General features: G+C 43.0%; 1 protein-coding gene across 6 annotated transcripts in view; it reads left to right on the plus strand.

Moving 5' to 3' along the window:
- Positions 1–13,538, plus strand: part of DCLK1 (doublecortin like kinase 1) — a 348,909-nt gene that overhangs the window by 238,016 nt on the left and 97,355 nt on the right. For all 6 annotated transcript variants that reach the window (XM_058687511.1, XM_058687477.1, XM_058687468.1 and 3 more), the window contains exon 5: positions 11,794–11,910. In XM_058687511.1, the coding sequence (XP_058543494.1) occupies positions 11,794–11,910 (117 nt within the window). The remainder of the gene's footprint in view (positions 1–11,793; positions 11,911–13,538) is intronic.

The raw sequence follows: 13,538 nt of genomic DNA on the forward strand, positions 1-13,538 counted from the left end.
AAGCTTTAATGTGAATACCAATCACCAGGAACATTGGTAAAATGGACATTCTGATCCAGTAGGGCTAGGGCGGAGCTGGAGATTCTACAAGATCCCAGACGACGCTGAGGCTGCTGGTCCATGGACCACATCAGCACAAGGTACTAGAGAACTTTCCTAAGCAAAATGGCCCATGCTATTGGACAGCACAGAGCCTGAGACTTTGTTTTGATGAAAGAAGAGTGGACCCACTGTCATCCAAACTGTGCTAATCCTAATCCCATTAAGGGGGCACAGGACAATTCAAAATAAAATCTTAACCTTTGTGAATGACACACCTGGCTTTCTCAACTGTCATCACTTTGTGCTGCCCACAAGCTCCATACCTTCACCTTTCCCAGTGAGCCCCTTCCAGACCTCCTGACCCTGAACCACTCGGATCTGTGCTAGGCCACTGGACCAAAGATATACATTTACCCTTGTTTCTGAATGGCTGAGATAAAGTCAGGCATAAAAGAGCCTTTCCCAAGGAGAGAGCTATCAAATTTAATTTCAGTTTATACTTCTATGCTCTTTTTTTTTCTTGGCTTCTTTTGTTTCCTTTTCTCTAGGAGGAATTCATACCCATTTTCTAGCTTTCAGTTCTTGAGTAATTTATCAGTTTCTTATCTATCTTTCAGATCCTTTCTATTTTGTAGTTAATGAAAACCAGGTGGTCATGAGTTGCTAATAAATGTGAACTTTTATTCTTGTTCCAAAGTGTGCTTTCATCTTGGTCTCAGGATGATAGTTTATTGTATTTGAACGTTTGAATTGGGACCAAATCTAAAGCAGGACAGATATTTGTTTTTTCAAGACCGATTTGTCTTGCTAATTCATCTCCTCATTCTGTTGGTTTAATCCTTCTTTCCAAATGCCACATTGCACGATTACTTCGAACTGTGAGCCTCTGGGTTTCCTTTGGTAATTTTCTGATCTGTACACCAGAGAATGGCAAAAGTTTTCTGGTCTATGGACCCACATCATCAGGATCACCAAGGGATATTTTTAAATGCCCCAGGTCCCACTTCCAGTGATTGCAATTGAGTAGGGTCAAAGGAAGGACAAGGATTTGTAAAGAGCTGCAAAGTCTGTCCTCTATCCTTCAGGGAGACCATAAGCTTGGTAAAGTCTCAGTCTCTCCTGCCCTTTGTCTCAGTCTCTCCTGCTCATGTGCCACTACATGTGCAGACCCCTCAGTAGGACTCAGCAGTACACCTGTCATAGATCGTGTAGGCAGAGATTTTCCTGTCCACCTGCACCCTATCCAGCCTGTCTTTTTGTGGACTCAGTCTTCACATCAGACCCCAAGTCATTCTCTTCTGTCCATTTCTATTACCTCCACCTGGTCCAAACCACCATCCTTTCTCACCTAGTTTCGTCCCTCTGAAACCCTTCCCCTACACAGCAGCCAAGGTGACCTTTTAGATACAAATTAGATCACACCAATGCCTTTGCCTAAAACCCTTCTATAACCCCCTATATTGGATAATGTACAATCCAAACCCCTCCTTTCTTCCCAGTCCTGACTTGATCTTGCCCCTGCCTTGCTTTCTTTCCTCTAATCTACACATGGCTGGCTCTTTCTTGTGTTCAGAGCTCACCTTTGGTGTCCTTTACTCCCAAGACACCTTCTCTGACCACCAGTGTAGAGACAACACTCACTCAGCCACTCACTGTCACATCATCCTTTCAATTCTTGGCAAAGTACTTATAAAACCAGCGCTTGTCCTTTTTCGTTGTTATTTTTTAAGGCCTGTTTCCTCTACTAGAGGATACATTCCATGCCAGCAGGTACTCTGTCTCCCAATTCACTACTATGTCCTGGCACCTAACCAGCAGGGATTTGGTGAATATTTTCAAGATGAATGAACTTCAACTGAGCAGGGCAGTATGAGCAGAAGTTGGCCAGGTGAGGTGGGAATAGGATGGGCTTGTTTCTTGTGCAGGAAATTAAAGTGCTGATGCCCAGAGATGGGAAGATATTTTGTTCATGTAAGAAGGTGAAATAATGTGTCCAAAGGAAAGAGGAGACAGAGGCTGAGGTAGACGGGGGCCTTATAGACTACGCTAAGGATGTTCTCAAAAAGCAACAAGGAGTCGTGGAAAGGTTTTTGGCAGGGGAATAATAACAGATTTCCTGACAATAATTCTCAAGAAAGGCTTGTCCCAAAGTTGTGTCACACACGCTGTAGTGGATTGAATAATGGCCACCCGTATCAACTGGTAAATGTTACCTTATTTGGAAAAAGAGTCTTTGAAGATATAATTAGGTTAAGGATTTGCACGTGAGATTACCTTGGATTATCCAGGTAGGCCCAAACACAAACGTTCTCATATGAATCCGACAAAAGCAGATAAAACACACACACAGAGTAAATGTTCATGTGTAGACGGAAGCATAGATGTCAGTGATGTGGCCGTAAGTCAAGGAATGTCTGGAGTCACCAGAAGCTGAAAGAGGCAAGAAATGAATTCTTCCCTAGAGCCTTAGGAGGGACTGTGGCCCTGCAACACCTTGATTTTGGACTTCTGGTCTCTAGTCCATGAGTGAAGATATTTTGGTCACTTTAAGCCACCCAGTTTGTGGCAATTTGTTATAGCAGCCTCAGGAAATTAACACATGCACTTTGCAAAAAAGAGAAATAGAAATAGAAATGCAGATGATGTGCATCCTCACGCATGGGAACCCACCCCATCAGTGTAGGCCCAGAGTGTGAGACTGGAGATGTTTGTTCATCTGCTGTTTCTTCAGTCAGCCCTCTTTCCCTTGTGGATGTTCTCATGACTCTAATGGATAAAGGTAAGCCTGTTTCATGCAACACGATGCTTGACTCAAGCAAGCTGCTTCATTTTAAGCTAAGGGAGAGCCGTGTGTGGTGGAAGCCAAGACCAACCAAACGAGAACATGCTAAGGCTATCTATTGTGAGCTTGCTAGAGCAAAGGAGTCAGCCGCCATCATTTGCATTTTGGCAGAGACCTAAGTCAGGCAGAGGAGTGGGAAGGCTTCATAAATGGTGAGAAGGGAAGGCTTCAGGTGTGGGCTGATTGTTGGTGTGGGGAAGCTGTGGGTGGGCTAGCTATGCGATCGGCTAGGGTGCATATTTAGTCTTCTCTGGTTCTGAGTTGGAAACAGGGACAGAAATTAGGGGAAGCTGTCAATTATTAACCAAGTCTTGGCCATTTGGGGCCGATTTTAACAGGAGTTGCTGGTTATCTTCCTGGGTCATTACTAGGGAAAGCAATCTGGCTTCTGGCTAGTCTATCTTATAGCAGACTGGCTTCTTGGCCGGTTAGCATAGATAAAAGTGGTCTCCTTGGCAGCTTGCTGCAGGTAATGGGCCAGAGTCCTATTTTTCTACATGGCCCCACCATTGTACATTTGTATATTCTGTCACTCAGCGTTGTCAGACTTCAGTGAAAACGGAGAAGGTATCGCTCTTGTGCTGGTCAACAGGCATGCATCTATCATCGGGAGCACATTAGGAGAAAGGCCCTCAGCATCTGTGCTTTGTTCGAACTTCCCACCAACAGCACACAGGTTTCTGATGAGAAGCTCAGAGCCAGCCAAAGGGAGCTTCTCAGTTTTAGCAACTCCTTTACTTTCAAAAGGGATGAAGATTGGTGGCAAAGCTGCATTGGCCAATGAAGAGGCAGCAGATAATTGAGCAAACAGCTGAGGGCTGTCACAGGAAAAAAAAAAAAAAGACTGCCCTCAGGGACAAGTTTTAATACTGATGCTTTTGGGCTTTTATGGGGAAAACAAGCTCTCACCAACTACACTTATATTTTAGACTTCCAGAAAGGCAAGATCCTGACTTCATATCAGCGAAAGAGTACACGATTGTGTCATTTTGAAACCATTCTTCCTGGCTCACTGAATAGGGCTGCGTATTCCCAGTCTCAATAGGCAAGAACATCCTCTTGGGTACTTGCACTCAACTAAAATGGCTTGGGTAGCACCATTTGGAGATTGGTTCCAAAAGTTTCATTGCAAGGTCAAATGGTACCTGGAGGGAAAATGACTTGACTTGGAGAGCAGCTGATTATGGGCAATGTTCCCGGCCCTTCTCCAACACTCAGATTTGTACAGCACAGACTGGAAGTCTTCTTTCTCTACACTGTGTCCCCATGAGCTCCTCCGTCCTCCAAACTCTCGAGTAAGAAACCCCCAGTGTTTTTTTTTTTTTTTTTTTTTTTTTTTTTGTAACATTTTTTATTTATTTTTGGGACAGAGAGAGACAGAGCATGAACGGGGGAGGGGCAGAGAGAGAGGGAGACACAGAATCGGAAACAGGCTCCAGGCTCCGAGCCATCAGCCCAGAGCCTGACGCGGGGCTCGAACTCACAGACCGCGAGATCGTGACCTGGCTGAAGTCGGACGCTTAACCGACTGCGCCACCCAGGCGCCCCGAAACCCCCAGTGTTTCAAGGCCCCGTGTCTCCACGTTCCCAGAGATGGGTAGAGCAACGGGTGCTGATCCAGTTTTAGCAGACCATTGGAAGACCTTCAGTGTTGCCAATTGCATCACCTACACTGTAGTAGATGCATAAAAGCCTGAAACTATCGATTCGTGTTGGCCAAAGCTACAGAAAGAATGTGCAAAATTCATTGTTTCAGGCAGGTGGTTAGTGATGGCCTCATTAACACCCTCAAGGAAGACTTTAAGAATTGATTACAGAGGGGGGGGGGGGGGGGAAGCATTGTTTAATGAAGAGATCTAGCAAAGGTTCTCAGCCTTGCGCAGTATGTCCCCAGGGGAAATTAGGCAAAGTGTGGAGACGTTCTTGGTCATCACAACTAAAGAGGTGCTTCTGGCATCCAGCATGTAGAGACCAGGGAGCACTAAGCAGTTCAGTTGACATGAAGGACGAAGGAAAGAACGAAATCAGTTTCAGGAAATGAAGACCCGGTGAAGGCACAGAGCAACTTTTCCTGCCTAGCATCTGGAGGCCTCCCTCTATTTCTCCTTTCCCCCAAGGCTGAAACTCAGAGACCACATGACAAGCTGGCTGGGACCACGTGGACGAGAACATGGCAACAGAAATAAGATAGCAGGAACCCGGGTAAGCAGGACAATCTCCTAGAGCAAAACTGCCCCCCTCATCCCGGACCCCCATATAGCTCAGCTCTTACGTGGGGAAAATGAACTTTTATTTGACTGTTGGGAAAAAAGAAAGTATTTGGAGAAGAGAAGCATTCTGAGTGGCGACTCTTGTGATGGAAGTACAGAAGATTCCAGCACCATAAAGCCTTCTGCAGAGGTTACGTAAAGGAGTCTCAGCTAGCGCGTGCTTCCGGAGCGGGTGCGTGTGAGTCTCACAGTGAGCAGCCCGGGCTGCGGGAACACGTGTGCGCCATCTGGAGCGCTTAGCTGGGTGTTCTGAAAAGTGGTGGTGGGCCAGTCTAGGTGCTGGGTTTAGACACGCGTAGCTGTATTTTTAGAAGGTACTTTAAAAATCTCAGTTTCTGGGACTTTACTCCCCAGCTAAGCGACTTTCAGCTCAGTCTGCTACATACTTTATTTTTTAAAAACTATGTTTTAGAGTGTTGGAATCTGATTGCTTTTATTTGAGACATGCTGCATATGGAGATTAGGGAAGTAACACTGGCTCCAAACCCCACAGCCAGTAGGGAGGGGGATTTCACCGTAGTGTCAGGATTGCCTCGGAATCCACGTGGCACAGAAATGAGAGAATGGACCTCAGTCCTTGCTGGGCAGGTGCAGACTGACCCTTCCTGTGAGGAGCCTATGTTTGGATATCCTATGATTCTGCTGTGAAGGGCGAAAATCATCATGTTTCTACGGGAAGTTAAATGTGCTTGTCTGACATACCAGCAACGCTCTGTTGAATTCACCTGTGATGACAAGCTGGAAACTAAGCAGGATGGTGAAAACTTCAAAAACCATGAGACAGAGGTGGTGAATCCTCCAGGCACCAAAGTGTTGCAGAGAAAGCTGGACAACCATTTCTAGAGACAGGAGGGGATATTCATGGGTTGAGGAGAGAGTTGATTTGGTGACCACTGATAACCTTGGTGTTCTCAGAGGGCTCCTTCCAACTCAGAGCATATGAACATGTACGAGCAACTTGTTGGAGAGTTACAGATAGAATCACAAGTTCTCTCTTGGCCATTGAGCTTGTGCCATTTTTATAAAATGTCTCTAGAACCGAATGTGCTTCCTGACTTTCTTTTGCATATAACCAAAGAGAGGAATGTTATTCCATTTGGAGGCTTTGTACCTTTGCCAAGTTGAGAGGAAGCTTGTCTTTGTAATCAGGATGGGGAGGAAAGCACAACACATCTATTGCTCATGATGGATTCTTCCAGATGAACTTGCCCATCTCCTTAACCATTCTAAACAACTGAATTTAGAGCAGATATCAGTTGAGAGGCCTCTGCCTGACAGTGCTTTCATTCTGGCTGGTTTTGAAAAGAGGGTAGAGGAGTAGAAACATACCTTGTTTAAAGACTATTGATTCCCTAGCCAGCATGCAGCATGTCTCTAAGGCTATTTGGATACTTGGAGGCTTTCCCTTTGCTCTTCAAGATTCTCCAAAAGGCACAAGTGGGTGCCTTTGAATGCATGAGTGTCCCTGCCATGCAAGCTCAGGTGAGGCGTTGGTGCCTGGAGTAGAATTCTGTCATCATGTCTCTTCTTTAGCACCTTCCACAACACTACAGCCTACCTACCAACTGTTTCTGAGTGGGGGGAGGATCTGCATAAGTGGAAGTTCTCATGCCACTGGGAACATGGCCAAAGAATTTGTTCCTTCTTCAGTCCCTTCCCTGTACATCTGCATCGCGGTTGTCTCTCTACGTTTATCCATTACAGGAGGCCCATTTCTTGAATTGGGGTCCAGGGTAAAGGTGGGAAATGTTTTAACTTCTCTCTTACCAGATTTTGAGGACATCTGTAGAGCGAACATTAGTACAGACCATATGGAGTATGATACTTTCCCCCTCACAGAACTGTGAGTGTAGGGACTTTCCAAAGCAGAGATTTAACTAAATCGTGCTTGCCTGCTTGCTTGCTAGAGTGGGTTCAGTCACCAGATATCCAATCAATGTGTTTGATCTGATTTTCTATACTTGGGTAGGTTTCAACCTTTAGTAGCAAGAGAAATTACTATCCTGAAGCTTCCTTCAAGTGGCTTACCTATAGTCCTTCAATATCGTCTTTCTTAAGGAGTATTTGTGTTGTCCGTTATCTCCACTGCCAAAGGAAATATATCCCTTATAATAAAAGGGTGCCAAAAATATCAATGTAGTGATTACCCCCTCCCCCCAAAAACAAATGACCACGCGTGGAGAGAGGGAGAATGGAGGGTGCTGTTTTCTTCCTTGCCAGAGGCTATGAAAATGTCTTTTGTGAAGACAAATGAGGCTTTCTGTTTTACTGGCCATTTAGATCATATTATTCATGATGGTTCTAAGTTGTGGTTTTAAGCTGACAAAGATTTTGGCATTCTTTCCAAAGTAACGAAGCGTTTGTCCTTCTTCACTGCATTTTTCACCATTATAAAACACCATTCCCATTTAAACTAATTAAAATACTTAAAATCCAAACTTTAATGGAAAAGATGGTTAGAGTCTTTTGTATTTATTTTTCCTAATTTATGGCTTAGAGCTGCAATTTTCTTCAGTTGGTTTTATTTTGACCCTAGGAAAAAAGCAGTTGCTGTCATTGTTTTGTTTCTGTTTTCTATTATTCAACCCAAGCATTTCAGAGGTATTAATCCCTTATATGACCCATGAAGCTTTGCTCTTATCCTGAAGGCAAGAGGTACGAGATTTGCAATATTTGTAATTATCTTTCAGACTCCATGACCCGCAACCTACTTACTACTTCACTATAACTCCATTTTTAAGAGTTCGATGTTTTGTTTTGTGATGCAATAGGCATATGGATAGAATTGTAGCATTAGCATCTTCAATTTTTAACTTAATTGTTGATATGGGAACTGGTTGTTTGCCAACCCACTATCCACCATCACTCACTTGTCTGTCCGCCCAAATCATGGTCACTGATAGCAATTTTCTAGCCTTTATTCACAGGCAGACAGCTTGCTTAAGCGACAGCATCAGGTCCTGGGTTGTAAGGAAGCCATCAATCCGAGAGACCTGGGTTCTGATACATACAAGTCATCTAACCTCTCTGAGACCCAGTTTCCCTCTCTGCAAAATGAGAAGTTGGATTAGTTCAGTGAATAGTGAGAGTTCACACAAGTAGTAACAGGATCAGTAGCAATTTGGGCCAATATTTATGGAGCAGCTGTGCACACTTTTTAATATGCCAGGACTAGTTAGTACCAAATGGAGTAGGAGGTGGGGGGAGACTAATAAATGAATACTTTTGATAGATTAATGATATGGTGAGAACTAAGTTCAGGAGAAGCAAGAGAAGCTATAGAAGCATGGCCTGAGCCCACGAGTTCTTTTCAATACTTCGAAAATCAAACAAAACGCCTACGTTGGCTCTGATATGGCTGAGCCGCCTAACTAAACTGCCTAGTTTCTTTGTGGTAGCTGGAAAATGTCAACTTGGTGTGGTAAGATTGGTTCAATTATGCTGATCCAGAGCCCTGGTTGGTAGTTGAAGCCATAACTAGTAATTCTGGCACCTGTGGCCAACAGCGTGCGACAAACCCTAAAATCAACTTTTTAATTCATGTTGCGGCTCACAGATGGGTGTTATTACCAGTGTGCACCATCTGGTAGCTTTCTATTTTAGCTTTTCATTCTTGCTCACTAGATACTGAGCTTCTTAAATTATTATTTTAAACTTAGTGACCTCTAAGCATTCATGACCTGGGACAAAAAGTCTTGGGCATCCTGCCCTCATTATGGTCCTGGTTTTGAGTTAGAATGAAAAATGTATTATTACTTAAAGTGATTTGTTTCCTAAAACAACGTTTTCAAACATGAGTTCCATGAAATAAAAATTAGTCGAAGAGAGCCCTCCGTTTCAAAAATGATTTTGTTAAAATTATTGCTGGTCAAAAGACTCCATACTGCACTACCAGGTGGTGAGTATTTCGAGTCCCAAAACTGTATTTGTTCTTCATTATGCCTGCCGTGCTCAGTGCTTGGCACATAGCGGACACCTGATGGAAGCATGCCAATGGACCAGCAACATTACAGCCATCCAATTTGGATGCTATTTCCAAAAGGCCAGGCCGGTGTCCAAGGCTAGGACAAACTCCAGGTTGTGTCATCAGTTGTGGAGCAGAGCCTTGAGCTAATTGGATGTCCTCTCCACAAGTTCCAAAGATCTGTTTTGTGAATTAAAACCTCTGTGGACACACCTGTAAACGCTATCACCGCATGGGAACAGTTTTTACAGTTCTGGTCATATCTTCTGATGTTATTATGTTATATCTCTTGCTTACTTGTCTTTTAATGTTTGCTGATATGTCCATATGCATAGATTTCTCTCTCTCTCTCTCTCTCTCTCTCTCTCTTAAGAAATGGAAGTCTATTTCAGGACCATCTGGCCAGGCTAGAGCAGCCAACAGTGGCCCAAGTAACTATCAGGGAAGCCTGGGCATGCTCAGTAATGCCCTGAATCGTTTCCTCTCTACTTTTGGCTATGAAGCCACAAATACTAATACCTCAAGGTGGAATTTCTTTCCCCTTCTTTTTCTATCAGAAATCCTTCCTTTTCTTTTTGCCCCCCACAGTTCAATCCCTAAGGTTCTGTGGAAGACGCTCTCCATTATCTCCTATTTGCAGTCTTGAGACATTTATATTTTATACACACTTACATTCCTTCTTTCCTAAACAATATGAACTACTTTGTTGGTTTAGGAAAAATAGGAAAAGATGTTTATATAAAGCCATTCAGGATGTATAAAGGGGAAAAAGACATGTTTTGAGCTCAGAAAATTAGAAATTACATGAGTAGGGAAGAAAATTTCAAAGTCAAACATCAGAATTAGAACTGGAATTATTATGATTTCTTTGTGATTGAAATCTAAGATGTTAAAAAATGCATAATGGGAAAGCTAATCAATTAGACTTCATTTTTAAACTACTATACTTAAAAAGAATGCCACAGTTAAAGCTAACATATTTCAACCACTGCCTACACAGATAAATATTTATAACGTGACAGACAAAGGGATAAAACTTTAATACAGCATGCATTCTTATAACCCAGTAAGAAAAAGAACATCCCAATTGCAAATGGCCAAAAGACATGAACAAATAATAGCAAAAGAATACTTATGAGCATGTGGGAAAAAATATACAATTTTATTGGCAATCAAACCAATTCAGATTTAAGGCAACAAAGTCCAATATTTATTTAGAAATTAAAGATTTTTTGAGAAGATAAAACCCAACCTCAATGAGGGGTTAGGCTAATGACCATTCTTATAGTCTGATGAAAGTACAGTTTGAGTCAGCTTGTCTCGAGGGCAATTCATCAAAAACTTTTCAAAAGTGCTTCTCTTTAAACTCACTTCATTCCCACTTCATTCAGTAGAATTTTTTAGGCACCCACAATGGGCCCGGCCCGCTGGTTTCCAATTACTAGAAACTAAATTTCAAGTGCCAGGGTGTAAGTCTATCCTGAAGAAATAATCAGATAACTGCATGCTCATTTAGAAGGATGTTTTTGTGTAATTATCTATGAGAGGGAAATGTTGAACCCAAGTTGAATATCCAACAGTAGGAATTTGGGTAAGCAAATTATGGTACATCCGTGCAGTAAAATGTTCTCTCAAAGACAGGGTGAACGTGCTCGCAATATATCCTGGTGTGTAAAGGGCTGGTAACAGATCAACATGTACAGACTAATCTCAAAGTTGTTTAAATATAAAATGAGCAGAAAGAAATTCTAGAAGATTCTAGTTTATATACCACCCTCCAAATAAAAGTATCACTTGATAGTTATTATTTTATATTCTGTATACTTTTCTGTCCATGGTGATGACTGATTATCATTACAAGCATGAAAGTATTTTTTCATTATTAAAAGTGGTTTCTTCAGAACAAGGTGTGTAGATTTACACAACATCATAATTGGTCAATGCAGCTCACTTAGAGGGAGATAAAAACTCTTTGCTATTTAAGATGTTTAGTGTTGACATTCATGAGCACAAACACCAAGGATGAAATCTAATGCAGGCAAAGTTGTTTTTTATCCTCAGCCCAAGAACCGTCCTACACACGCTGTTGTGTGGTGGCATAGGCTCACACGGTGCCCTGGTAGCAGGGTAAGGTCATCTGTTGGCTGATTTTACCTCTTCTGAGCAAATGCTGTCGTTTCTCACACCTGGTAAAAGCCCAGTGCTGTCGCTGCAAGGATTCCCAAGAACAATCAGTTGGGACCTGATAGGTGGAATCCTCCATCACTGCATATCTTGGTTTACCAGGTTGACCTTTTGTCTAACATTTTTCTCGGAAGAAAGAACAAATTACCCTGAAAGAGACATGTACACACAAATAACACAAGAGGTGGGTGGAGAGAAACCAACAAAACCACCTCTTTACCAGGCTATGACTCCCAGTCTATCCAAAATATTATTGTAAACAAGGTAAACTAGAAGTCTTAGAGTATTATTTACTTGGATCTCTAAGACGCCTACTGTGCCCTTTTCTCATTGTTTTCTTGATTCTTTTGTTTTAGATAAGCACCGGGCTGGCAGGAAATAGTCATGACTGAGGAGGGCCATATGTTTCTCCTGTCTTCAGGTTTACTGCGCATTTTGAATGGTTTGTGCCATGATCCTATAATGATGTGTGGTTGTTGTTCTTTCCCCAGAATGTCGAGTGGTGAAGTCCACTTCCTACACCAAAATAGCTTCATCATCCCGCAGGAGCACCACCAAGAGCCCAGGACCTTCCAGGCGCAGCAAATCCCCTGCATCAACCAGCTCAGGTAAAGCACCAAAGGAGATGAAGAAACTGTTGTTTCTGACGCATGATGCACAGAGGGTGTGTGAAGCCCACAGCGGGAGGTTTTCAAGAGAGTAGATTCCAGTTTATAATTTTAGAACATGTTGAAATGATGGAACAGATTTGCCAGAGTCTAGCATGTTAGCTTTAAGAAAAAACATCAAGCTTGGGAAAACTTACTTAGCAAAGACTCAGGAAACCCAGATTTGCCCACAAATAGAAGTATACTACCAACTTGCATCATTTCCCACCACAAATACCAGTTTTTCAGGCTAAGGGCCCCAACTGCAGAAGTCTCCGTTAAAGCATTTATTCTACTTGGGACTGGCTTACGACGAGTTTCCAATTTGTATTTGCTGAACTTCTGTTTCACACACATTTTACTGTGGACCCAGCACGGCTCTGGAGCTAAAAGCAGTGAATTTGTATTTGCTGAACTTGTGTTTAACACACATTTTACTGTGGACCCAGCATGGCTCTGGAGCTAAAAGCAGTGAGAATGAGAGCGTCGAGCAGGGAGGGCTACAGTGACTCTGGTCTGTGTCCTGCCTCTCAGCGGCCCTAGTGCTGGTGCCGGAGCACAATGTGTGTGCTCATAGGATGACCATGTCAGCTCTGCCTCTTCCTTCTTTGGTCTTAAAAATGATGTGAGTCAGTTAGAAGGTGTGTGTTTGGTTGTTTGTTTGGTTGGTTTTGTTTTGTTTTTCTTTTTGGCTTCCGGTCTAAGGTCTATTTCACGATTGAAGGGAATTATTTATTACATACTATAAACTGTTGGATGGGAATTATTAAATGATACGTACATCAAGGTGATTGTCCCTGATTACATGAAGACAGGGAAGCTCTTATAAATAGAGACAAAGACCTTTGGGGCCTACACAGAGGCCCTCTTGTACTCACCAGCGTGGGCTTAGACAGAGCATATGCAAAGATCTCTCGGCTGGGGCTGCGAGGCCCTGCCTCTGGCATCACTCACCAGCTGTTACACTAGAATGTAAGTTATAACCTCCATACTTAAAAATAGAGACGTTATGATGTTTTTCCTTAAAAAGTAAAACCAAAAGCTCCAAAGTGAGTCTCAGAAAAAGGAACTCCTAGTAAGCTAGATAGCTAGAACCCCAGCCTTGGTTCTCTAAGAGTTACCGTCTCCCTGGGCTTTTGCTGATTACAGCTATTCCCCAGACAGGTCCCCAGAGACTTCTCCTTTGACATTTACCCTAAGGTGGCAGCCTCTGCACACTTCTCACAGCATGCCCTACATCACAACCAGCCTGGGAATAAGTCTCAGCTCATGGTTGGCACTTGGGATGAAGCTTGTTTGCTCCTCCTAGTTTAAGGGTGGGCTGAGAACTCCTTGCTTAATATGACATGACTCACCCAGATTGGATGGAACTCTGAAATGAGACTTTGCTAATGGGTAAGGCATCGAGACTCAAATCTCAGCATAAATGTCACTTGGGGGCTTGTGTCACTTACGACTTCTCGTATCATAAGCCTACGTTTTAGCAAGTATTCTAGGCAATTTTGATCAGGTGGTCTATGGAACATAGTATGAGGAGCAGTGGGTGAAGGAAGTGGTTCCCACATTTGTTCTCTTGACTGGCACTATCA

The sequence above is a fragment of the Neofelis nebulosa genome, chromosome 1 (genome assembly GCF_028018385.1).
Source record: "Neofelis nebulosa isolate mNeoNeb1 chromosome 1, mNeoNeb1.pri, whole genome shotgun sequence".
In the NCBI taxonomy this organism is placed as follows: Eukaryota; Metazoa; Chordata; class Mammalia; order Carnivora; family Felidae; genus Neofelis; species Neofelis nebulosa.